Source organism: Crocuta crocuta, unplaced genomic scaffold (assembly GCF_008692635.1).
Source record: "Crocuta crocuta isolate KB4526 unplaced genomic scaffold, BGI_CrCroc_1.0 scaffold228, whole genome shotgun sequence".
Classification (NCBI taxonomy): Eukaryota; Metazoa; Chordata; class Mammalia; order Carnivora; family Hyaenidae; genus Crocuta; species Crocuta crocuta.
Window position 1 is genome coordinate 2,368,829 of NW_027532820.1, and position 25,227 is coordinate 2,394,055.

Sequence of the window (25,227 nt, forward strand, 5' to 3'; positions counted from 1 at the left end):
AAAAAAAAAAAAAAAGGAAAAAAACATGAAGAACTTTCCATCATAGGATTACGAAGACTAACTAATGGGAGCACCTGAATAGTAAAGCAGAGATGTGTGAAGGCAGAAGGGAGAGTGGTGCCTGCCGGCGGGGGCCGGGGAAGGAGGGTGTTTAATGGGCTGGAGTTTGCGTGCAGAGAGAGGAAAAGGCTCTGGGGATGGATGATGGCTGCACAGCGGTGTGAATGCACATGATGCCAGCAACCTGTACACTTAAAAATGGTGAAAAAGCCAAATTTCATGATACGTATTTTATCCACAGTTTTTAAAAAAGAAATGTTTGAAGGCACAGCAGATAACTTAGCTCACTTTTAAGATGGAAAATACGGGATTTCAAGGAAATTCTGCTCAGGGTCATATTCCCACATGTCCCCGCATCGGTGGCAAAGTTGGAGAAGCACCAGCTGAAGACCGTGGAGGCCCCGGGATTTCGGTGGCATCATACACAGAAGTTCTTTGGACCATAAATGACTCAGAAGTTTCTGGAACTTAATCCATGGATGTTACTTTTCCCATGCCATAATTTTTGCTAGCGGTGACAGCAATGTAGTCAGAGCTGCAAGGAAAGAAGGATGGAAAGGGGTGCCTGGGCAGGGGTGGGCCCTGCTTCCTGTCATGGAGGCCCCGGGGGCTGAAGTTGGGGAGGGCCGGGCGGGCTGGGGCCAGGCCTGGACGAAGGGCAGGAGCCTCGTGGCAACGCTGGAGACATCAGTTGAGGTCACCTGTGTTGGGGACTATGTTTGCACACCACCATGCACAGACTGGAGATTTCTCTTTTAGTGAGTACATACGACCTGACCTTGGCTTTATACGTATTATCACAGGCCTCATTACAAATGTCTCCTCAGTTTTGGGGGGCCCTGGTGGCTCAGTCAGGTAAGCGTCCAACTCTTTCTTTTTTTTCCAATATTATTTTTTTAATCTTTATTTATATTGGAGAGAGACAGACAGAGGGCAAGCAGGGGAGTGGCAGAGAGAGAGGGAGACACAAAATCTGAAGCCAGCTTCAGGCTTGGAGCTGTCAGCAAAGAGCCCGACGGGGGCCCGAACTCACAAGCAGTAAGATCATCACCTGAGCCTAAGTCAGATGCTCAACCGACTGAGCCACTCGGGCACCCCATATCCAACTCCTGATTTCAGCTCAGGTCATGATCTCAGGGTTTGTGAGGTTGAGTGTCGGGCTCTGTGCTGACATCTTGGAGCCTGCTTGGGATTCTCTCTCTTTGAAAATAAACAAACTTAATAATAATTTTTTTAAAACCCCACAAATCCCCCCCCCCCATTTTAGAGGACCATACTGAAGCTCTGAAAGGTTGGGAACTTGCCTAAAGTCACAGAACCAGAATTTGAATGTGGGGTGTCCCGGTCCCAAAACTCTGCTCTCCACAGTGATAGTGGCCTCTGGGCCCCGGGAGAAGCTCCCGGCCCTGGTGTGTCCTCCAGGAGGGGGTGCTGGCCAGAAGGGGTCCTGGGTCTGCTGCAGCCACTGTTGAGATGCTTTGGGCTGTTCTGTCCTCCGACTCCCCTCAGAGCTGGCTCCAGGCTCCTCCTCATCCTCTCCAAAGCTCCCGGACTGCGGTCCAGCCAAGGTGTGGCCTGTCATCGCCAACTCTCCTCTTTCATATGCAGTCTGACCTTTAAGGTTTCAGAAGGGGTCAGGTTAGCAGCCCTCAGCCAGAAAGCTGTTTCTGGCTTCTCTCAGCTGCTGACTGGTGGCGCTTCCTTGAGAGGAGCTGGGTCTGTGCTGGCGCCTCTGGGGCCCACGGGTGGCCTGATGGCACATGTGTGAGCTGTGGCCCTTGCTGGGTATACTGGCAGGGAGCACAGGGAGCCAGTTCTGTTGAGCTGGCTTACTGTGTGCTGGGTTCTCAGGGCCGGTGTGAATCAGACAGGCCCCCGGTCCTCACCACGGTCCCTGCCCAATGTTGGAAACTGACAAGCTATTTAGTTCTGGGCATCAAGCTCCAAATTATGGTCACAGCACAGGGGAGGGAGCCCACCTTACGGGGGGGGGGGTGTGTGGGAGAGGAGAGGACAGTCAGCACCGTGTCCCTACAGGAAATGACCTTTAAACAGACCTGAAGGACAAACAGGGGACGGTCATGGCCCTAGTGCTTACTTTCTAATAACCAGGGGCAAGTGTAGAGGTTTTGGCTTTCTCAGTTTTCTAGGGAAAATCTGCACATGCATCAGACTCCTAAGAGTCCACTTCTAATTTTCACTAATGGATATATGCTTGTGGGTGTTGTGAGCAATGCGTCCTTGCTGGTGTGGTCGGTCTGCTCTTCCTGTTCTATTTACATTTTCTTGCATTACATTTTCTGCGTACTTGTCATCTTTAATGGCATTGTAATTTTCCATGGGGTTGCTGTCCCATAACATGCCTGCTTATGCTATTTCCTGATTGCTGAGCATTGGGTGGTTTCCATTTTTTCTTTAAAAAATTTTTTTTAATGTTTTATTTATTTCTAGGAGAGAGAGAGAGAGACAGCGTGAGCAGGGGAGGGTCAGAGAGAGAGGGAGTCACAGACTGAAACAGGCTCCAGGCTCCGAGCTGGCAGTCAGCACAGAGCCCGACGCGGGGCGGAACCCACGAACCGCGAGATCATGACCTAAGCGAAAGCCACCCAGGCGCCCCTCCATTTTTTCTTTAAACATAACACTGTGCTATCTTCGGAGTTCATTTTCTCCCCCTTTATGGCCTTGGATTTATTCTCCAAAGTGGAATCACTCACCCAAGTGGTAGGAAGGATGTCGCTGCTCCCGTCAGGTGGTACTGAGGTATGTTCTGGAAGATGCACCGGCGTCGCTGCCCCACACCGGGACTTACAGAGCTGGACCCTCATTGTCCAAGTTAAAACTTTTCAAGCACATTTTTTTCATTCATTCTGTTGCCAAAAACAATGTGACCTCAAGGACAAATATTGAAAAGAAAGAGAAAAATCGCCTCTAATAGCTCTCCAACGCACTCTGGGTTTTTGGTGCTGCCTGTGTCTGCGCTGGTGCGCACACCGAGTTCAGGACCCGATCCTGCCACGGCGGAGTCCGCCTTCGCGCGCGCGGTAGCCCCTCACGTAGGAGAGCTTTCCCCATACTGCTCGGTGGCCTTCGTACTTGTCTTCTTTGTGTAAGTGGCTGTGATATGGTGCCGCGCTGCTGCAGGGTACCTTACGCTGTCGCCGACAGGTGCGCCCTTGCTGACCATCTGCTCCCAGGCCGCCTCCTGCCGGGTCAGGCCGTCTGCTGCCTGGATGTGCTCTGTAGCCTCCCGGCTTTCTCCCCCTTGTCTGGCCGCTCATATCCATGGAAACATTTCTGGTCCCCAGTCTTGAACACAGTGTCTGGCAACCAGCCAGGGCCCGATACAGCTTTCCACTTGCTGGTGTTTGGGGAGAGCTGGGTTGAGCCGAGCCGGGTCTCTGGCTGGGTGAGTTGGGAATTTGCGGGAGGTGGGGCAGCGTGGGGCGCAGAATCCCCCGGGGCAGCCGTACCGGTGTCTAGTGTCGGAAGAAGGGTGACCGGCTGCTTTTCTCCTTCAGGACTTCCTGAGCAGATACCCGCTCACCAAACACTCCTGGCTGGGGGCCCGGCGAGGCCCCCAGGGCTGGCACTGGATCGACGGGGCTCCACTACCGCCCCAGCTGTGAGTGACCACGGGCCTGGGTGGGTGGCCCCTCTGTCCCCAGTATGACCGGAATGACATCACAGCAGGCACCAACGAGGGGTCACGGGCCTTCCCCTCCGCTGACATCTTCCCCCACTGGAGCCTCCTTCGTTCCCGGTTTCAGCCCCTGCTCCACCACCAGCCTGGGGGTACCTCTTGGGAGACACCCCTCCCCCACTGCCCCGCTCAGGGCCTGGTTTCATTTAGTCCCAGTCACCCCATCCCTTGTTGGGCTCCCAGAGCTCGCCGGAGCAGGACTGTCCGTCCCCCTGTTCGGTAGATGAGGGGCGCGCCCGCAGGAGGGTGGGTGGTTCTCCCAAGCTGTGGGGCATCCTCATGACTCCGATGCCAGAGCCCTTTGCAGACTCTCCTGGCTCTGAGCAGTGGTCAAGCAGGACCCACGCCGGCACTGGCATCGGGCGCACAGGCTGGCAGAGCCCGTCACCCTGAGCCCCGTCCCCTCTTCTCCCCCTCCCCAGACTCCCGGAGGAAGATGAGGACCAGCCCGGCCTCAAGTGCGGGGGCCTGGAGGAAGGCAAGGTTGTGGCTTGGGACTGTGCCTCTCCAAGACCCTGGGTCTGCGCCAAGCGGATCGAGTGATTGGGGTTCTGCCCGTCCAGGGACTTCGGGGGCGTGCGGCCCCAAGCGGAGGCCAGGTGGCCGGCTGGGGTAGCCACTCCCCTCCCTGGACCCAGGCTTCGGGGTGTCCCCGCTCCGCGCTGAGGGGCCCTCTCTGAGCGAAGCCGGGACTGGACTTCTGGTGCGAGCAGATCACGTCCAGGGGAATGGAGGTTTTCTGGGGCCCTGGACAGAGTGTGTATTTTAGCCTCCAGCCTCCGAAGTGGATTCGTTGGGTTACCTTGGGATGGTTTCTGAGCACTTTTGAGCCTGGGTTTCTCCCTCATTAAAATGGCGTTCCGCACCCTGTCCCTGCACCTGTCTGGTCACACGTGCACGCCCTTGCAGCCTTCAGGACCAGGAGGGGCCTCAGGCTCCCAGGTGCTGCCGTGCGCTCTCACCTGAGCGCACAGAGCGAGCCTCCCCTGTGCTGCGGCGCTGGGCCTTGGCGGCGGTAACAGCACCGCCGAAGTGCGGTCCCGTAAGCGGCGGCTGCGTCCGACCAGCCCTGTCTGGAGGACAGTACGTGAGAAGTGGGCGCCCCCGGGGGAGGGAAGAGGTTTCCTAGCCGGCGCGCACTGGGCAGGGGCTGGCAGGGGTGAGGTCTGTGGCGCCTGGGCTGGAGAAGCCAAGGGGGCTGCACGGCACAGGGACCCGCTGAGACAGGGATCCAGGCGGTGAGGACACGGGCCTGAAGAGGTCTGAGCTGGGGCCCGAGGGAGTGGCCGCAGGGTGGGTCGTGTCTCGGCCACACAGACCTCTCTCCCAGTGACGGGAGGCTGTGCCTGCATCGCATCTTGGCGCTGAGCATTGGGCACCACCGCCCCGTGCAGACCGACCTTCCTCTCCGGAGGCGGGCGTGCATTCAGGCTCCTGGCGAACAGAAACCTCTGAGGGTCCGGTCAGACCACCTGTTGGTGCGACGCAGATGGGCCGCCGGGCAGAAAGGGGTAGAGTCCCAAGGGGGCAACTGAGAGGCAGTAAACGAAGTCTGAGAAACACTGGGCTTTCTCGTGGCTTGCTTGCTCCAGCTACAGTGGGACATGCAGCTTGGTCACAGGTTCCGTGTTAACAGGCGGAGCCCTTCTCTGCAAAGGTCCTGAGTCCGTGGTGTCAGGCGCCCGGCTCACCGCTGACACAGGCTTACAGGTGCCCCGGGGTATGGCGGTTTCGTGGCGGGGCCTGGAAATCGGAAAGTATTTTAGCTTCTCTTGGTAATGAAGGGGAAGAAGAGTGAACTTGGGATCTAGCGTCCTAAGCAGCTGCAAGGTCCTCTCCGAAGTAGGCAGATCAGGGGCGCCTGGGTGGCTCAGTCAGTTAAGTGTCCGACTTCGGCTCAGGTCATGATCTCACAGTCTGGTGGGTTTGAGCCCCGAGTCGGGCTCTGTGCTCCAGCTCAGAGCCTGGAGCCTGTTTCAGGTTCTGTATCTCCCCCTCTCTCTGACCCTCCCCTGCTCACGCTGTTTTTCTCTCTCTCAGAAATTTAAAAAAAAAAAAAGCAAAACATTAAAAAACAAACAAACAAACCCTGAGATCATGACCTGAGCTGAAGTCTGACGTGAAGTGTGACTGAGCCACCCGGGTGCCCCATACAAAAGTAATTTAAAGTGGTTGCCTTAAAACTTATCAGTGGTGGCAGAAGTCAGAATAGTGGTTATCTGGGGAAGTAGGAACAGAGCAGGGGCGCCAGGAACATTCTAGAGTGCTGGAAATGGTCAGGGTCCTGGTCTGGGCGGGCGTGGCGGGCGGGGGGGCATGCATGTAAATATTCATGAGGCTGCACACTTAAGAGTAAAAAGCTCGTCCGTGTCTCCAAGAAGCAGGAAGAAGTTTACAGAAGGACCAGTCTCTTTTTTTAAACATGCCGACTTTAGTATTACTAAAGCCATATTCACATTTTTTTTAAGGGCCTGTATTTATGTACTACTGTGATTAAAAGAGGAATTAGATGGGGCGCCTGGGTGGCTCAGTCAGTTAAGCGGGTCACGATCTCACAGTTCGTGGATTCTGGCCCCACATCGGACTCTTTGCTGACAGCGTGGAGCCTGCTTGGGATTCTCCCTCTGCCTGTCTCTCTGACCCTCCCCTGCACTCTTTTTCTCTTAATAAATAAACTAAAAAAAAAAAAAGAGAGAGAGGAATTAGACTTTTTAAAAAAAGGTCCACAAGATTCCAAGGCGCAGCCTGGCTGGAGAGCAGGGGCTTCGGAAGGGAGTCCTGTGGCCACCCCTTCTCACAGCCTTCCTTCGCTGGGGGGCCCTTGTCACAAGTTGCGGCTTGGCCTTCGGAGCTGCCTTTCCCTTCCTCCAGAACAGAAGCAGGAAGGTTACACGACTGGTCGGTCGGCACGGAATTCCTCTTGGATAATTTCTCACGTCTCTCTTCCCGCCAGGGACCCCCAGCACTCTCGTGTGAAATCCAGCCTTGGCTCGTGTCCCCGAGCTGTGACAACCGGCCCCTGAGGCGCGGCCGCGTGTGTCAGGTGCACACGACTCCTCCCCGGTCCAGTCCTGAGATTCTGACTCAGTGAGTCAGACTTCCTGGTGAGGCTGATGCACAAGGTCCAGAGACCACATTTTGAGAAACCTTGTCTGAAAGAGCCCGTCTCACCACCGGGGCAGGGAAAAAAGTTGTGTAAATGTGTTTTGAGTCAACTTTATGGAGATGGGAGTTTGCCCGAAAGAAAATGCACTTCTCTCGGGAGCACTTTCAAACAGATGTAGGTACCCACGTGACCACTGCCGGCCAAGACACATTCCACAGGCCCCAGAAAGTTCTCTCGTGTCCCTTTGCCGCCGATCCTCTCTGACCTCCAGCCCCAGGCAAGTCTGTTCAGTCTGCAGGAAGCTTCAGCTGGTTCTAGGAACTCTCGTAAGAAGAGAATCGTATAGCGTGTACTCTTGTGATCGGTTTCAATCACTTGCTCGTGGTGCTGCACCTGTCCGTGCAGGGCTGTCTCTCACTTTATCTGCGCTCAAGTTGGTGACACCCTGCATGGCTGTCTCCAGAGTCTGGCTGTTGTGCATACAGCTGCCGGGAACGTTGGAATACCAGTGTTGGGATGTAGGTTTTCATTTCTCTTGGGACCTGAGAGGAAGTTTGTATGGGCAGGATACGTTGAACTTCTTATTTTTTTAAATATTTATTTTGAGAGAGAGAGAAGGAGAGAGAGTGCACGTGAGCGGGAGAGGGGCAGAGAGAGAATCCCGAGCAGGCTCTGTGCTGCCAGCGCAGAGCCCGACGTGGGGCTCAAACCCATGAACCGTGAGCTCATGACCCAAGCTGAAATCAAGGGTCGGACTCTTAACCGAGGTTATGTCGAATTTGTAAGACACTGGAACATTGTTCTCCAGTGTAGCTGTACCATTTTAGAACCCCCTGTCCCTGAAATACAGGCGTTCCTGTGGCTCCATGTCTTCACTGACACTGATGTTGTTCAGCCCTTCTAGTGGGTGTGTGCTGCTCTCTGTGTGGTTTCCCTCTGTACTTTTTCCCATTGACATGTAGTTGACAATGTTACGTTAGTTTCAGGTGCATAGCACTGACACCACAAGCCCATAATTGTATTTGCATTTTCTTGATGATGGATGTGGAGTCTGTTTTCATGTGCTCGTGGGCCATTCCTGTATTTTCTCTGTTGATTCTGATACTGATGGTGAGAGACTATACATGGAGAAACCCTACCTGAAAGACCTACGTGCCTGGCGGACAGAGCATTTTTAAAGTGATGATTTCTTTAAGCTTATTTATTTATTTTGAGAGCGAGAGAGAGAGAGAGAGAGTGAGAGAGCTGTCAACACAGAGCCCAACGCAGGGCTTGATCTCACAAACTGTGAGATCATGACTGAGCCAAAGTCAAGAGTCAGACGCTTCACCAACTGAGCCACCCAAGCACCCCTACATGGAAGATCTAAGATATCCCTCAACTTGGTGAAAATTTTCAAAATGGAGAGTTGGGGAAAAAAAAGATAAGATCAACAGCTCTATGCCCTCTCCCTAGATCTGACAACATTTTGCCATATTTACTCCTTACTTATGTGTGTGTATATGTATATATATCAATTTGTTGAACCATCTAAAAATAAGCTGTAGACTTTGACACTTTGATGCTTCACCCCTAAATTCTTTGGCATGCACCTGCTAGAAATAAGCACACTTTTCTATGTAATCGCAACTCCACCATTACTACACTTAAATAAATGAATGTTAAGTTCACATTCAATCCATGTTCCAATATTTCTGGTTCTTCCACCAATGTATTTTAAACAAAGGTCCAGTCAGGGTCTAAGCACTGTTATTGGTTCCTTTAATCTCTTTAAACCTAGAACTTTTTTTTTGTAACACTGGCTTTTTTTTTTTTTAAAGTAGGCTTCACACCCAGTGTGGAGCTTGAACTCACAACCCTGAGATCAAGACCTGAGCTGACATCAAGTCAGACGTCTAACTGATTGAGCCACCCAGGTGCCCCAACACTGACTCTTTGAATAGACAAAGCCAGCTCTCTCCTAGAGTGTTCTGTCACCGGCAGTGAATAGCACCCAGATACGGAGGTGCACAGATCGGGACCCAGGAGAGCCACTCTCCCAAGGCAGCAGGGAGGCAGATTGCGGTGCTGCTGCCAGCTTTGGGCTCCTGTGTGGCTGTGTCTTGCTGGGTCCATGCCTGGGAGCCCAGTTCTGTGAGGCTGAGGGCCTTGCTTTGAGCCTAAGCGCTACCATGCTGGCTGTGAGTGTGGTCTGGTCTTCATATCTACTTGTACACCCAGAACATCTGACTTCCTGGGGTTTGTGGGTGCCGGTACCCCCGCACGGCCCCGCTGCACTGCTCTGCTGTGAAACCCTGACCTCTCGGCTCTCTCCTGCCTTTCCTACCTACCCTGCAGCTGGGATTTTTTATTTAAAAAAAAATATATTTTTTTTTTCCAAATTAGAAAAAGCAATGGAAAAGAACACAAGGGGGAACTCGTATTGCCTTACTTATACTCTGGGAAAATCTAAATCTCAACAGTCAAGGTATGGTAAAATCATGATGTAAACAGCTGGTTTTGTTTTTTGTTTTTTGTTTTTTTTCAGATGGGAAAAACAGACAATGTTTTTCTTTTTTTAAAGGTTTTTTTGTTTATATGTGAGAGAGAGGGAGAGATGGAGATGGAGTGCAAGCGGGGGAGGGGCAGATAGAGGGAGACACAGAATCCAAAGCAGGCTCCAGGCCCTCAGCTGTCAGCACAGAGTCTGATGCAGGGCTCAAACTCACAGACCGTGCGTGAGATGACGACCTGAGGAAGTTGGATACTTAACTGACTGAGCCACCCAGGCGCCCCAAAGAATGTCTTTCAAAATACTTGAGTCAGTATAGCATATTGTGGTGGACCAGTGTGCCAGACATCAACCTTGAGAGATGTGGGCATGGACTTGGGTGGGGAGGAAGGTGCTCAACTTCAGGGCGGCACCTACCTAATTACCAGTTGGAAGGGCATGTTTGAGTGGTTTAACTGTCCTACCAATAAATGCCAACTGAGTATCCATCTTGGATGTGTACACACATTTGTTAAACTGTATGATACTTACGTAGATTTTTTTTAATGTTTATTTTTGAGAGAGCATGAATCGGGTAGGGAGGAGGAAGACACAGGAGCTGAAGCAGGCTCCAGGCTCCAAGCTGTCTGCACAGAGCCCGACGTGGGGCTCAGATTCAAGCAACCGTGAGATCATGACCCGAGCCGTCCAGGTGCCCCTTACTTGAACTTTTAATGTGGAAAATCCCGTAAAGGTTTCTGATTTTTAAAACCATCACCAATATTTATAAAAACTTACTTATGAAAAAGTAACTTTTCAAAAGTGACTTATGAAATGGGCCATTGCCTACAACTACCATTTTACCAGGTACCGCATTGAATGATCACACTAATTGTCAGAAGTGTTCACACCGCGGTACACGCTTGGCTCTGACTCGCTGGGATAATGGGATCATGCGGAAAGTTGTTTATATAAAAGCAGACTCTTAAAATGAGACTTGGAGAGAAAAAGCCAAGAACTTGGAACCGATAAAGAAAAGTCAACCTTAATTTTTAGGGTTATCGGAGGAGCGAGAAAGTCTGTCTTGAAAATACAAACAAGTCTACTTAGAAGTGGAGGTTTTTCCCTTGAATTTCAGCTTTGGGGGAAATGCTTGATGACAGCAAAAACCAAGGCCCCCACGAAGGAAACGCTAAGCACGATGTCCCCAGAGGACCAAATGTTTTTGCAGCTGTGACTATTCTCCGCTACAGTCCCCAGCGAACACAACAGGGCTGAGAACCGTGTGAGAGGAAGATGGTGTAGGAGTGCAGACTGCGCTGACTCCATCTTGGGCCCTCCCATCCGTGCTCCCTGTGGCACACAGGCGGTCCCTCGTTAGGTAACGGTGGACAGCCTCTAGTGCACAGGTGACACCACTCAAGGTAACTACCCTGGGACCTTGCCAGCTTGCTTCTCGCTCTGGAGCTGGCGATTAAGGTCTGGGTGGCTTCCGGGGCTACGGCGCAGAGAGCACCAGCGGAGGATCCCAGCACAGCGCCCTGGCCGGCCGGCCCGTGTCAGTAAGTCACCCGGAGGTGGCGGGGCTTGCTTCGGTTTTCGCTCTAAGGCTCCTCTACCTTTTAACAATTGGTGTAGTCAACAGGATACCCGAGATAAAACAAGTTTGGGTAAAGGGTCCTTGCCGGGGAAGAGTGGGTTGTCTGGGGGAGGGGGTAAGCATTTGGGGGTGAGGGGAGGAGCCAGACGCTGGGGTTCCAGCCTAAGCTGGCCAGCCCTGGCTGCATGGGGAGACTTGGCCAGGTCTTTGGAGCGTTTCGGACCAGTGCGTGAGTATGGGGAGGCCTTAAAAACGCCCAAAGAGCTGTTAGGTATCCTACCTGACATGGTGGGGAAGCGAAAGGGCTGAAGGGATGGCAGCTTGGGTGTTACAGCTGTGGGGTACCGGGGGAGATGGTGTTATGTTAAATGGGTTAAGTGCGACATAAAAAGAAAATAGTCACAGTCACTGCAACAAGGGTTATATGCCTCAAGCGTGGGTGAGAGATGCAGGCACTTAGCTCGGTTGGTTGACTGCATAACTGACAGCATTAAGATAACCTGGCCTCTATAGAAGGACTCCAAGAAATTATACATGAAGTGGGAACGAAACATGCCATTTATGTCCAGCATAAATGAGAGGCCCCGATGAAGGATTAGTTTGCTCTGGTACGAAGAACTCTGTCTTACAGTCAGCCCCAAGGGTGTGGAATAGGACTTCAGGATCTGTTCTGGACCCTATCGATCAGCCCATTTCTCCACTGGCTTCATGTTGACTGACTTAAGTGAAATTGAAAGGATCCCTCAGAAGGGAAATAGGTTGAAAATCCAAGGACTCCGACCACGGCAAAATGGCGGAGAGGGGGGCCCATCAAGGTTGCTTGTGAACTGTGGCAAGATCTAATATTATCTGGGACCCCAAGAGAAAATACAACCCAGTTCGGTCTTGCTAGACCTATGGAAGACATCACCCAAGGGAAAGTAGTTTACTGCCTTGAAGGGAGGCTCAAAAGAGCCAGGTGTGTCACTGCCGGCCCTTCTGTGAACTGGGGGTTAGGCCAACATTGCCCTCTAGTGCTTTGCTCTCTAGTTTGTGCAGTAGGTGGCAAGCAGCGGAGCCAGGCTGAATTAACCATTTATTGGTGCCCCACTAACAGACTGTACTAGCTCTAATAGAAAATGGGGCTGAATGCACAATGATCTATGGAAACCCCTCAAAATTTGGGGGAGAAATAAAGGCTACTGATAGCCATGAGAGACAAATTATCAAGATTAGACAAACTAGTCTCTATCCACAGATCAGCAGGCTTCCTGTTTCCTGGTGCAGATTTCCCCCCTTCTGGAGTGTATTTTGGGCATAGAGATCTACCAGATCTGGAGCTAACTAATTACAACAGGTGAATTCAGGTTGTGTAGCTGAGTAGTGAAACCTATCCTCGTGGGTCACGCAAAATGGGTATCTATACAATACAGCTGGTCCCTGAGAGCAATAAAGAGGACTATGGCCTGAGGAGATGGTGCTCCCTCATTAAGTAGATGGTGTTAACCTGTGATTTATCCGCCGCCTCAGGCAGCCCTATACCTAATAAACCATCATTCCCATGAGGATGGGAGGGAAATACCTACCAGATCCAAGGCTGGCTCAATTGGTCAAGTTCCTGGGCATCATCTGGTTGTGTAAGCCAAAAGTGATGCTAAGGTAGTTACTGATTAAAAAAAACAGAAAACAAAAAAACCCTTCCCAATCTCTAAAACGGGAAAGGGATTACAGGCTTTTTTTTTTCTTTACTGGGTTACTGAAGACCTTTTTATTTCCCATCTAATCCAGATATCAAGACCTTTAAGGGGCACCTGGCTGGCTTAGTCAGTACAGCATGTGACTCTTGGGACTGTGGGTCCGAGCTTCATGTTGGATGTAGAGATCTTAAAAGTAAAAAGCCTTAAATACCCTTCATATGCCTTGGCTAAGAAGGGAAGTGGACTGGACTGAGTTGCTAACCAGTAAGAAGCTTTCTTAAAGGACAAATGATAGTAAAACAAGTACAGGGACCTAGGGGTCTTTTTTTTTTTTTAATTTTATTTCTAGGAGAGAGAGAGAGAGAGAGAGAGAGACAGCGTGAGCAGGGGAGGGTCAGAGAGAGACGGAGTGACAGACTCCGAAACAGGCTCCAGGCTCTGAGCTGGCAGTCAGCACAGAGCCCGACGCGGGGCTTGAACCCACGAACCGCGAGATCATGACCTAAGCGAAAGTCGGACGCTCAACCGACCAAGCCACCCAGGTGCCCCCAGGGACCTAGGGGTCTTAATGCTGGATGTGAGTTGTGAATCTGAGGGAACTTCTTACCCAGAAGGGTTTGGCTGGGGCTTGCAGCAGCGACAACATGGGAAATCAAAGTTACCTGAAGAAGTTCAGGAAGAATCTGTCCTCCTTGTGACAGGATACCACTGGAAATACTGGTTATATTGTCAAGGCTTTGACCGCAATGCCTTATTTGAGAGAGACCTGTATTGGCTCAGATATGACCAGACAGCATTAAGGAAGTAAGGTTGATTTTATGGAGCCCATGAAGCCCTTTGGAAATAACTGGCTTGGTACCTTGCTTACAAGTGTTCCTAGGAGGCCTACCAGGTGAGTAAGGAGGGTCACTTCCTGGCAGGCTCAAAACTTCAGGATTTCTTGGGGAGCCTCATGAAAGAAGTAACGTAGACCTAAAGGTATTGTAGGCAAGTCTGATGGCAAGTATCTGGCTTGGCTCTTAGCATTGAAAAGCTAGTGCAGGCTCAGTCTGAAACTCCTTATGAGAAGCTCTAGCAAAGCAAATATAAAAGAACCCAATCAATCACTATTCTTGCTGCACTTATGTAAACAATTTGGCCATTGTTAAAACTGCATTGCTTTACAAACGACTCTTAATTTGGCTATCTTTGACAGACTGATTTTAGAGAGGAAAAGTGGAAATTGTTTTTGTAGCCGCCTTTACGGGAGTTAGATTCTAGTTCTGATGACCCTTGAATGATGGTTTACCTATAAAACTAGGCTGGATCCGGAATTCTGGTTTCCTTGCGTATCTGGCTAATTCTCTACTCGAATGCATGTGATAGGCTTGACTTTGAAAGCCCGCCGGCAGGGCAGCCTCCTGAAAAGACACCACTGTGTAAATGAACTAACTTAAGTGGCCTCATTACAAATGCAGAGTAAGAGGTTAGGTCAGTACACCAGAGTTCCAAAATAATGGCTCTATGAAGGATGGGGATTCCACTTAGTACTAGGGAATGTCTGCAATTAGATGCCAGGCAGTTTCATTTGTCAAAGCTATCTGCGTCCCTTTTCAGCAGGAAGTAGCTAGAGTGTTCATAGCCCCTATTCCTCAAAAATGAAGAATGTTGAAAGCCAGGGCTGTTATTAGCTTATGAGGACCAAATACGGCTCAAGAAAAATTTGCTATTGTCTGTAAAACATTAGTCTTATCACCCCTAGCCTTGCGCTAATATTCCTTCCTCTTGCATCAGGAAATGTCTTCCTGTCCTGGACCATCATCACTTATGCTGAAGTTCACAATTCCCCCAACTGCTGGGTGAGGAAAGGACCTCTTGAAAAGGTGGCTGGGAATCTCCTGTTGGCTGTTTATATTGCTGCTGTATCTCAGGGCTGCAATGGATTTCCCAATCTCTGGCTGTAGGGTCACAGAGGGAGAATGGCACATAAGTGTTATATAGGCCATAAAGGGGTCGGAAGAGGAGTGCAGGAGTTTGAGACTCCAGCTCCATCTTTAGCCTTCCATCTTGTTCTACCCTCTGGTGCACAGGTGGTGACACTTTAAGTTTTTATTTAAATTCCAGTTAACACACAGTATGAGTTTCAGGTGTACAAGATAGTGATTAAACACTTCATCCATCACCCAGTGTTCATCCCAAGTGGCCTCCTTAATTCCCTTCACCTATGTCACCCATTCCCCCACCCACTTCCCCTCTGGTTATCATTACTTTGTTCTCTGTACCTTAAAGGTCTGATTCTTGGTCTGCCCCTTTCTCTCTTCCCTTTGCTTGTTTTGTTTCCTAAATTCCACATATGAGGGAAATTATGTGGTATGTGTTCCTCTCTAACTTATTTCTCTTAGCATAGTACTCTTTAGCTCCATCCATGTTGTTGGCAATGGCAAGATTTCATTTGTATGGCTAAGTAATATTCTATATATCTCATCATCTTCATCCATCCATCAGTCAATAGACAATTGGGCTCTGTCCATAATTTGAGCATTGTAAATAATGCTCTTAGAAACATGAGATGCATGTATTCATTCCAGATGCACTGGAATTCGTGTTTTGTATTCCTTGGTTAAAATACTCAGTAGTGTCCGGGGCGCCTGGGTGGCTTAGTCGGTTAGGCGTCCGACTTTCGCTTAGGTCATGATCTCGCGGTTCGTGGGTTCGAGCCCCGCGTCAGGCTCTGTGCTGACTGCCAGCTCAGAGCCTGGAGCCTGTTTCGGAGTCTGTGTCTCCCTCTCTCTCTGACCCTCCCCTGTTCACGCTCTCTCTCTCTCTCCTAGAAATAAATAAAAATTAAAAAAAAAAGTACTCAGTAGTGTGACTGCTGGTAGGGTAGTTCTGTTTTTAATTTTTAAAGGAACCTCCACACTGTTTTCCACAGTGCACCAGTTTGCATTTCCACCAACCATGCATGAGGGTTCCTTTTTGCCCATATCCTTGGCAACCCTTGTTTCTTGGGTTTCTGAGTTTAGCCATTCTGACAGATGGGAGGTGATAGCTTCTTGTAGTTTTGACTTGCATTTCCCTGAAGATGAGTGATGTTGAGCATCTTTTCATGTGTTTGCTGGCCATCCAGATGTTTTCTTTGGAGAAATGTCTGTTCGTGTTTTCTCCCCACTTTTAATTGGTTTATTACCATTTTAGATGCTGAATTTAATAAGTTCTTTATAGAGTTTGGATACTAACCCTGTGATGGGATATACCATCTGTAAATACCTTCTCCCATTCAGTAGGTTCCCTCTTAGTTTGGGTGATTGTTTCCTTCGGTGTACAAAAGCTTTTAATTTTGAAAGAGTCCCAATGGTTTATTTTGGCTTTGGTTGCCTTTGCCTCAGGAGACTTATCAAAAAAGAAGTTGGTACAGCTGATGTCAGAGATGTTACTGCTTGTGCTTTCTTCAAGGACTTCACCTTTAGGTGTTTGATCCATTTTGAGTTTGTTTTTGTGTGTGATGTAAGAAAGTGGTCCAGTTTTTCCAACATTTGTTGAAGAGATGGTCTTTTTCCCATTGCAAATTCTTGCCTCCTTTATTGAAGATTAAGTGACCAAATAATTGTGGGTTTATTTCTGGGCTTTCTACTCTGATACATTTATCTGTGTATCTATTTTATGCCAACACCATACTATTGTGATTACTACAGCTTTGTAATATAACTTGAAGTCTGGAATTGTGATGCCTCCAACCTTGCTTTTTGTTTTCAAGATTGCTTTGGCTACTCTGGGTCTTTTATGGTTCCATACACATTGAAGCATTGCTTGTTCTAGTTCTGTGAAAAAAGTTTTATTAGGGATCGCATTAAATCTGTAGACTGCTTTGTGTAGTATAGACATTTTAATACTATTCTTGCAACCCACAATTGTGGAATGTCTTTCCATTTCCTTGTGTCATCCTCAATTTCTTTCATCAGTGTTTTAGTTTTCAAAGTACAGGTCGTTCACCTCCTTGGTTAGGTTTATTCCTAGGTATCTTATTATCTTTGGTGCAATTGTAAATGGAATTAATTCCTTAGTTTCTCTTTCTGCTGCTTTGTTTTGGTATATAGAAATGCAACAGATTTCTGTATGCTGATTTTTGTATCCTGTGACTTTATTGAATTTATCAGTCCTAGGAGTTTTGGGGTGGAGTCTTTCAGGGTTTCTACCTATAGTATCATGTTATGTGTAAATAGGGAGTTTGATTTCCTCCTTATGGATTTCGATGCTTTTTCTTTTTGTTTGGTTACTGTGGCTTGGACTTCCAGTACTATGCTAAATAAAAGTGGTGAGAGCAGACACCCGTCTTGTTCCTGACTATAGAGAAAAAGCTTTTGGTTTTTCCCTATTTAGGATAGTAGCTGTGGGCTTTTCACATGTGGCCTTTATTACATTGAGTTATGTTCCTCTAAACCTGCCTTGTACCCATTATCCTGAATTGTACTTTGTCCAATGCTTCTTCTGCATCTATCAAGATGACCATATGGTTCTTAACCTTTTGTTAATGTGATGTATCACGCTGATGGATTTGTGACTATGGAACCACTCTTACAACCCAGGAGTAAATCACACTTGTGGTGACTGATTTTTTTTAATACACTGTTGGATTTGGTTTGCTAGTACTTTGTTGAGGATTTTTGCATCCTTGTTCATCAGGGATATTAGCCTATAGTTTGTTTTGTTTGCTTTTTAGCCATGTCTTCATCTGGTTTTGGGATCAGGATAATGCTGGCCTCATGGAATGCATATGAAAGTTCTCCTTCCTTTTCTATTTGTTGGAGTAGTTTGAGAATAATAGGTATTCTTTTAAACTATTCTTTTGTTTAGAATTTTTTAATAGTTCTTTTAATTCTTTTAAATTAATTTGGTAAGATTTGCCTGTCAAGCCATCTGGCCCTGGATTTCTGTTTGTTGGGAACTTTTTGATTACTGATTGAACTTCTTTGCTGATTATCTGTCTAAGTTTTCTAAACCTTGTTGAGTGTTGGGAATTTATACATTACCTATAGGTAATTTATAGGAATTGATCCATTTCTTATAGGTTGTCCAATTTGTTGGTATATAATTTTTCATAATCTCTTAAAATTGTATTTCTGTGGTGTTGGTTGTTATTTCTCCTCTTTCATTTGTGATACTTATTTGGGTCTTTTCTCCTTTTTAGTAAGTCTGGTTAGATATTGACCAATTTTAATGAATTTTTTCAAAAAACCAGCTCGTTTCATTAATGTGTTCTTTTTTTCCAGTTTCTTTATCATTTATTTCTGCTCTAATCTTCTTCTTTCTACTGGCTTTAAGCTTTGTTTTGTTCTTTTTATTAGCTTCTTTAGGAAATTTTCTTGCTTTCTGAGCCAGGCCTGAATTGCTATATACTTCCTGCTCACTTTTGCTGCATCCCAAATGTTTTAGACCATTGTTTTCATTTTCATGTTACCATGGTGTTTTTTTTTTTTCTTTCATTTCCTGGCTGACCCATTCATTGTTTTTGCCACCTCTATTTCATTAGTAGTATGTTATTTAACCTTCATGTGTTTGTGGTTTTACCAGATTTTTTCTTGTGGTTCACTTGTAGTTTCATAGTGTTGTGGTCAGAAACATGAGGTACATGGTAGGACTCTGATCTTCTTGAATTTGTTGAGGCTTGTTTTGTGGACTAATAAGTTATCTATTCTAGAGAATGTTCCAGTGCACTTGATAAGAATGTGTATTCTGGTTTAGGATGGAATGTTCTGAATATGTCTGTTACGTCCATCTGGTCCAGTGTGTCATTCAAATTCGTTGTTACACTGATTTTTTGTTTAAATGATCTGTCCATTGATAAAAGTGAAGTGTTAACTACTAACATGGTATTGTTATCAATTAGTTCTTTTATATTCTTGTTTTATGTAATTGGGTGCGCCCATGTTGGATGCAGAAAGATTTACAATTGTTAAGTTTTTTTAAGTTTATTTAAGATGGAGAGAGAGAATCCCAAGCAGGCACATGGAGCCTGACATAAGGCTCGATCTCACAAACTGTGAGATCATGACCCGAGCTTAAATCAAGAGTCAGACACTCAACCATCTAAGTTACCCAGGCACCCCAAGAGTCTTTCTTTTAAAGTCTACTTTGTCTGATGTAAGTACTGCTACTCCAGCTTTCTTTTGGTATTCATTTTAATTATAAATATTTTTCCACACCCTCACTCTGAAATCCGCAAATATATTTAAGTCTGCAAGAGTCTCTTGGGGAACCTGGCTGGCTCAGTCAGTGGAGCATGAAACTCTTGATCTTGCTTGGGGTTGAGCTTGAGCCCAATGCTGGGTAGTGGAGATTACTTAAAACAAAAAACCTTAGGGCGACTGGGTGGCTCAGCTGGCTAAGTGTCCAACTCTGGCTCAGGTCATGATCTCACGATTGGGGAGCTCAAGCCCCATGTTGTGCTCTGAGCTGACCCTCGGATCCTGGAGCCTGCTTTGGATTCTATGTCTCCCTCTCTCTCTGCCCCTGCCCTGCTTGCACTCTGTCTCTCTCAAAAGATAAACATTTTTTTTTTTAAATGTTTAATCAGTCTCTTGTAGGCAGCATATAGCTGTGTATTTTTTTTTTTTAAACAGTCACCATATGTCTTTTTTGATTGTGGAGTGCTTAGTCCATTTACACTGAAAGTTATTATTACTAAGAATCTATTGCCATTTCATTACTTGTTCTGGGGTTGTAGAGATTTTCTCTGATTCCTTTTCTTCCATGGTTTGCTGGTTTTCTTCAATGATTTTGATTTCTCTTTATTCTTTGCATCTTTATTAGGTTTGCACATAACATCTTCCACATACTGTAGTCTATATTAACTTGCTGGCTGCTTAAGTTTGACCTGTTCTTGACTCCAGTCCTCCACATAGTTCAGATATATGCTGTCATATTTTGCATTCTTTTATCCTTTTATTTTGTGAACTCCTTGACTCATTTTTCTCAAGTTTTTAATTACTAAGTTTATTTATTTTGAGAGAGCAAGTGTGGGAGGGGCAGAAAGGGAGAGAGCCAAAATCAAGAACTGGATGCTCAACTGAGCCACCCAGGCGCCCCTATTTTGAGAGCAAGAGCACAAGTGGGGGTAGGGGTGAAGGACAGGGAGAATCCCAAGCAGGATCTGTGCTGTCAGTGTGAAGCCCCACACAGGCTCGCATCCTGCAAATTGTGACATCGTGACCTGAGCTGAAATCAAGTCGGATGTTCAACCAACTGAACCACCCAGGGTCTTTTTTTCTTTTTAAATAGTCATTTTTACTACATTTGTATTTCCTACCTTCATACTGTCATTTTGGGTCTTTTCTATGCACGGAGTCCCCTTTAGTATTTCTCACAAGGGTGGTTTAGTGGTCATGAATGTTAGTTTTTGTGGAACTTTCTCTTTTAATGTTGGCCTTGCTGGATAGAGCATTGTTGGCTGCAGATTTGTACCACTCAGCACTTTGAATATACCATCAATCCCTTCTGGCTTGAAGAGCTTCTGATGAAAAAATCTGATAGCCTTATGGGTTTTCCCATGTAACTAAGAGTCCTTTGCTGCTTTTAAGATATTTTGCTTTATCACTACATTTTGCAAATTTAATTTGCAAGTTACAGTATGTCTTGGTGTTGGCTTGCTTTTGTTGTGTTTTTGATGGGAGTTCTCTCTCTGTGCTTCCTGGATCTAGATGTAAGTTTTCTTCCTCAGGTTAGGGAAGTTTTCAGCCACTACTTCAAAGAAATTTTCTGCCTCCCTTTCTCTCTCTTCTGGGACTCCTAATATGAATGCTAGTTCGCTTGATGGAGTCATTGAGTTCCTTATGTCTAGTCTTGTTTTCCAGAATTTTTTTCTTTTGTTTAACTTGATTACTTTCCATTAGTCTAAATCTTTAACGCATTGCTGATTGTTCTAAAACTTTTTTTTAATCTCTGTCATAAAGGTCTCACTGATCTCTATCATGCTTTTGTTAAGCCCAGTGGGTACCCTAATGATCACTGCTTTAAATTCTTCAACAGGTGTCTTACTTTGATCTATTTTGCTTAAATCTCTGGCCATAACCATAACTTGTTCATTCATTTGGGATAAATTTGTCTTTCATTTCTGTGGACTAGCCTGTTAGGTCTCCGGCTGCGGAGAATACTGGGAGTTATGAAGAGATCATGCAGTTTCCAGGGACTGGTGCCTCAGGGTGTCTCTCACATGTACTGTGTTCTGGCTCCTTTGTTCTTGGGGCCCATCATCTGCAGAAGCTTCCTTGTCTGCTGTGGACAGTGTTTGGTCCCTGACCTGAATGTTTTAGCCGTCGAGTTTCAGTTAGATGTGTTCCGGTCTCCTTGTGAGATGAAACCTGTCACCACCTGCAGTGGAACGGAGACCCTGCAAAACTGTGGTTGGGACACACGGTGTGGGCAGGGCGTTGTGCTGGTCTTCTGGACGAGGGAGCCCATGATGAGCCTGGGAATGAAACAATCCTGACTGAGAGGGGCAGTTCTACTGGAGCACGAGAGGGATGGGACTATGAGCAAGTTCCGCAGCCAGTGACTATACTTCACTCATTCCTGCAGGTGACTCTTGTATTTATACTGAGGGGCACGGGAGGGTAACAGCACCAGCCAGCTCCTTTGTTATTGGAGAGGTGTCTCTGTGAACATTACCTTTGGGCCCACTCTGAGAAGAACAAATCACCTTCCCACTGGCTTCCACTGACGCTCTTCAAATTGCTGTTTCCAAGCTGTATGTCCCCAGACTGTTTGCCTGCCTTCTCCAAGAGTAGCCTTGATGCCACTGGACTGGACTCCCCAGGAGCCCAGCCTGCCAACACTCAAAAACTTCAGGCTTTAAACCCCAAAGCAGTGCAAGAAGTCGAGAGATTAATCCCCTCTCACTTCCCAAACCAATAGCTATGAGGAAATGTTCCGTTTTCATACTCCCCTCCACAGCAGCCAGGATCCATTTCTCCCCCAAACTAAGCTCTGTGCTTCCTACCTTCGATATGGTATCTTCCTTATCTTATCTTTAGCATTTTTTTTTTTCTTTTGGCCAGTCTCGAGGTTGATTTCTGGGGTATTTGGAGATGATTCACTAGTTACCTAGTTGTATTTGTGGGACGAGGCAAATACAACTCTGCTACCATCTCCCCCACCCCCCCACCAGGTGGTGCCACTTAAGAGAACACTGACTTCCCCATCATGTTCCTTGCTCTAGAAAATGTGGGGATTAAGGTCTGTGTAGCTGTGGGGCATACAGCTTAGAAAATAGGGGTGGAGGACATCTGCTCAGTAACCTGAATCATAACAGTATTCTAAAAGGTACTGAGGTTTAGGGTTATTCTAATTCAGAGAGGCCGCTCTGACTTAAGGGTGATGATAAGAACTGTAGATTCCCCCCGCCCCAAAGTCCAAATACGAGAAGTACCTAAGCAACAGAATTGTTCTAAAAGGATTTTTAAAATGGGATTGCTCATTTAGAGAGTCCTGCAACTCACGTGATCCACCATGGCAGCCCAGCCTGGGATGTGGATGTACTTTATGGACTACTGCTGCCCTGTGGATGGTTGTGTAGCCTATCCTGCCTACAAATCACAAGTGCATTAACAGGTAACACACACTTCTACAATTAGATACCAGGTAGTAAATTCCAGCTACAGAAACAATGCTAAAACCTATTTTCCAACGTTTTGGAGTTTGGTCACAATATTCTTGCACCCACCGGCTTAACCGGTTTCTTTGGTCTTAGTACATACCCCAAGGTATTAAATCCACGGTGCTTATAAGGAGTTAGAACAGAGCAGACAACTAGGAACATAGTAGATAGAAAACAATTTCTTAGGAACCAAGAATAAAAGAGAATGGGGCACTGACAGCGATGGGTCTCAGATTAAATTCTACAGAAACTGGAATACATGGAACCAAGTGTGGTAGAAAACCTTCGTTACAGATGCACAACATGGTAAACCTGGTGAGTGTCTCTTTCAGAAGCAAATTTGCTACTTCCCCTTTGGCACACATACCTCAATCATCTTGAATCTGTCACATTTAAGAGACCAAAGACAGTTGTTGGAAGGTAATGTTCATTAACTGTAACACAGACCCTAATTTCACTGAAGTATTTTTGTTCCTTGATTTTCAAGAATCACAAGCGGAACCTGCCCACTACTGTTTAAAATCACTGGTAGGTACATAGCTCTTCAGTGCAGAAATTGTTATGCTCATTACATTGATGACACCATGTTTTTATTTTGGTTTGCGGAATGAAAAACACAAAACCAGAAAACCCAATTTCTTTTGCAGGTCTAGTCCTCTTCTGTGGCCACTGTCCCAGGCAGCCCTACAAGCGCTGGGATCCAGTCAGCAAGGGGCCTGGGTGGACCAGGTGGAGCAACAGTACATCTTGGCAAGTATGTGTTTATTTCCTTTGGTGCCTTGCACAGTTAAGGCACTAATAATGATATAACAGAAGAAATGCCCACAGCAAATAGTTCTAGTGACAATTTACTAGACAAGTTACAGATTAATGATGGTGGTGGTGATTGTTTCATTTTATTATTTTTTACAATAAGGTTGTAGCCTTTATACTCCACACACACACAAAATAAAACAAGTGCTTATGAAAGAGTCCCTGCCCCACCCCCCTTTTCAAAACATCCTGAACATAGCAATTCAATAGAACAGAAAAATCAAGACATGTTGGATTTCAAAAGTTCAATAAAAAAGCAAAGTATGTAATGCAACAGCTGTTCAACTTCCAACTCTAAATAGGCACCATAAAACAAAACAAAAACTCCCAGTATTTAAATTTCTCCAGCACACTTTCCAGTATAAATGCTCTATAGTCAGCTCATAATGGAACAGAACCTTAGAACAGAAGTTAGTTATATTGCTTCCCTGGTCCCCCTTTCTCCTATAATTAGAGGGTGGAGGTATAAGGGAATACAAAAGTCAGAGGAAGAAGAATTAAAAAGAAAAATTCTGATAGCTGTTGTTTGTGGACTAGAAAGGAAGACAGCATTTTACAAATGTTCAAAAATTCCCAAGGCAAGCAACACAATTCGTTCACTATCACTCCTACTAGAAAGAATAAAGATATCGGCATCTTATTATATAAAACTGTACTTTCAGAATCGCATTACAGGTTCACCAGAAACTATGGATGTAGTTTTAGGCTTCATCAGGGAAAACAAGTTCAGTTCAGATCGAGTTAGATACTGTGCATCTAGCCTATTTGGATCAGAGTCTGGAACTGCTCACTGTCACCCCCAACAGCTGTAAACTAAACAATAGTATGTAACTCCATAGGAAGCTTAAGGATTGAGGATATGTACACAGCTAATTATATCTCCCCTGCTTCGCGCTCTTCAGAGCTCCTCCTGTCTTCTGATCTGCCATTAGCGCTCTCATAGGACCGCTTCTTATCTTTTCGGTCTCTGTCACGAGGTGATCTGTCTCTTGAATTCCTGTCTCTGTCACGTGATGCTAAGTCTTGGTCTCTGAATCTTTCTTTTGAGGATCTGAAAAATATTAATTTGAGGAGCAAAATGTGTTGGGAAACCCAATATCCAAATGAAAGAATCGGATAAATATTAAGGTACTGATAGCTGAAGATATACAAACTACATCCAAGAAAGACAGAGGAGCCAGTTTTCGGACTGAAAAGAGCACTACCCAAGCTGACAAGGGAGATGGGTGGAAACAAATAGCTAAGGGTCAAAAACCATAAGCTAAAATGATGACTTCTAGGATATTCTCATTTTTTCAGAGGCAATGATAAAACATGGCAAATGGCCATGGCAAATATATTTAATAAGGAAATAGTATGTAGACAATATCTTAAAAATGGAAGTGTTAAATCAATTTTTAAAAAACCTATAAACCGAATATAGGTTCCAAATGAGATGGAAATTAAAGACTTAGATCAAAAAATCATATTTTCTTTGCTGTCGGGCCAGAGAGTAAATATTTTACGTAGATATTCTTCTTCCTTTTTATCAACGCTTTAACAAGGTAAAAACCACCCACAGCTCATTGGCTGTGGGACCAGATTTGGCCTGTAGGCAACAATTTGCCAACACCTGACTTAGATAAGAGAAATACTCAATTAATGATATGGCTTCGGAAAACCATTTATTATTTTTAAAATCTTTACTCCTCCTGAGTGAGCTCATTCAACCAACAGAAAAAATTAACGGAAGACAGAGAAAGATGATCATGCTACATCTTGATTAACCATAATGGTTTTGTTCATACCATCTCTCCATTCCGATAATTGATTTCAACGAGAAAGGTAAGTGATCATAAGCCCATATGAGAGATTCAATCAGAAGGAGCACCAAAGGGATCAGATATTATGGGATCAGAATATGAAATCTATACATCTCTAGAATGAATTAATTAGTAATATGTATTACATATATCTGGTTCTTCACAGGTGACATGGTACTTTTACATAATTATCTCACTTAACCAGACCTCATATCCTAATTCTGAACATGGGTTAAGCGATACTTTGAGCTTCTAATGTAGGGGGGAAAATACTGTTTTAGAAATAAAGTTAGGGAGGATTGAACCAAAAAGGTTGAAAGATTAATGTCAACTCTGAGCATTCTACTTAAGGTTAGAATAAGCTTAATTTTT

At 46.1% G+C, this 25,227-nt stretch overlaps 2 protein-coding genes across 5 annotated transcripts in view; one reads left to right on the forward strand and one right to left on the reverse strand.

Moving 5' to 3' along the window:
• KLRG2 (killer cell lectin like receptor G2) overlaps positions 1–4,622 on the forward strand; it is an 18,299-nt gene extending 13,677 nt beyond the window's left edge. The window contains exons 4-5 of the mRNA XM_077781051.1: positions 3,579–3,682; positions 4,183–4,622. Of these exons, the coding sequence (XP_077637177.1) occupies positions 3,579–3,682; positions 4,183–4,303 (225 nt within the window). The 3' untranslated portion in view covers positions 4,304–4,622. The remainder of the gene's footprint in view (positions 1–3,578; positions 3,683–4,182) is intronic.
• An 18,359-nt stretch (positions 4,623–22,981) lies between these two features.
• Positions 22,982–25,227, reverse strand: part of LUC7L2 (LUC7 like 2, pre-mRNA splicing factor) — a 56,305-nt gene continuing 54,059 nt past the window's right edge. For all 4 annotated transcript variants that reach the window (XM_077781014.1, XM_077781013.1, XM_077781016.1 and 1 more), the window contains one exon: positions 22,982–24,104. In XM_077781014.1, coding sequence (XP_077637140.1) covers positions 23,927–24,104 — 178 coding nt within the window. In that variant the 3' untranslated portion in view covers positions 22,982–23,926. The remainder of the gene's footprint in view (positions 24,105–25,227) is intronic.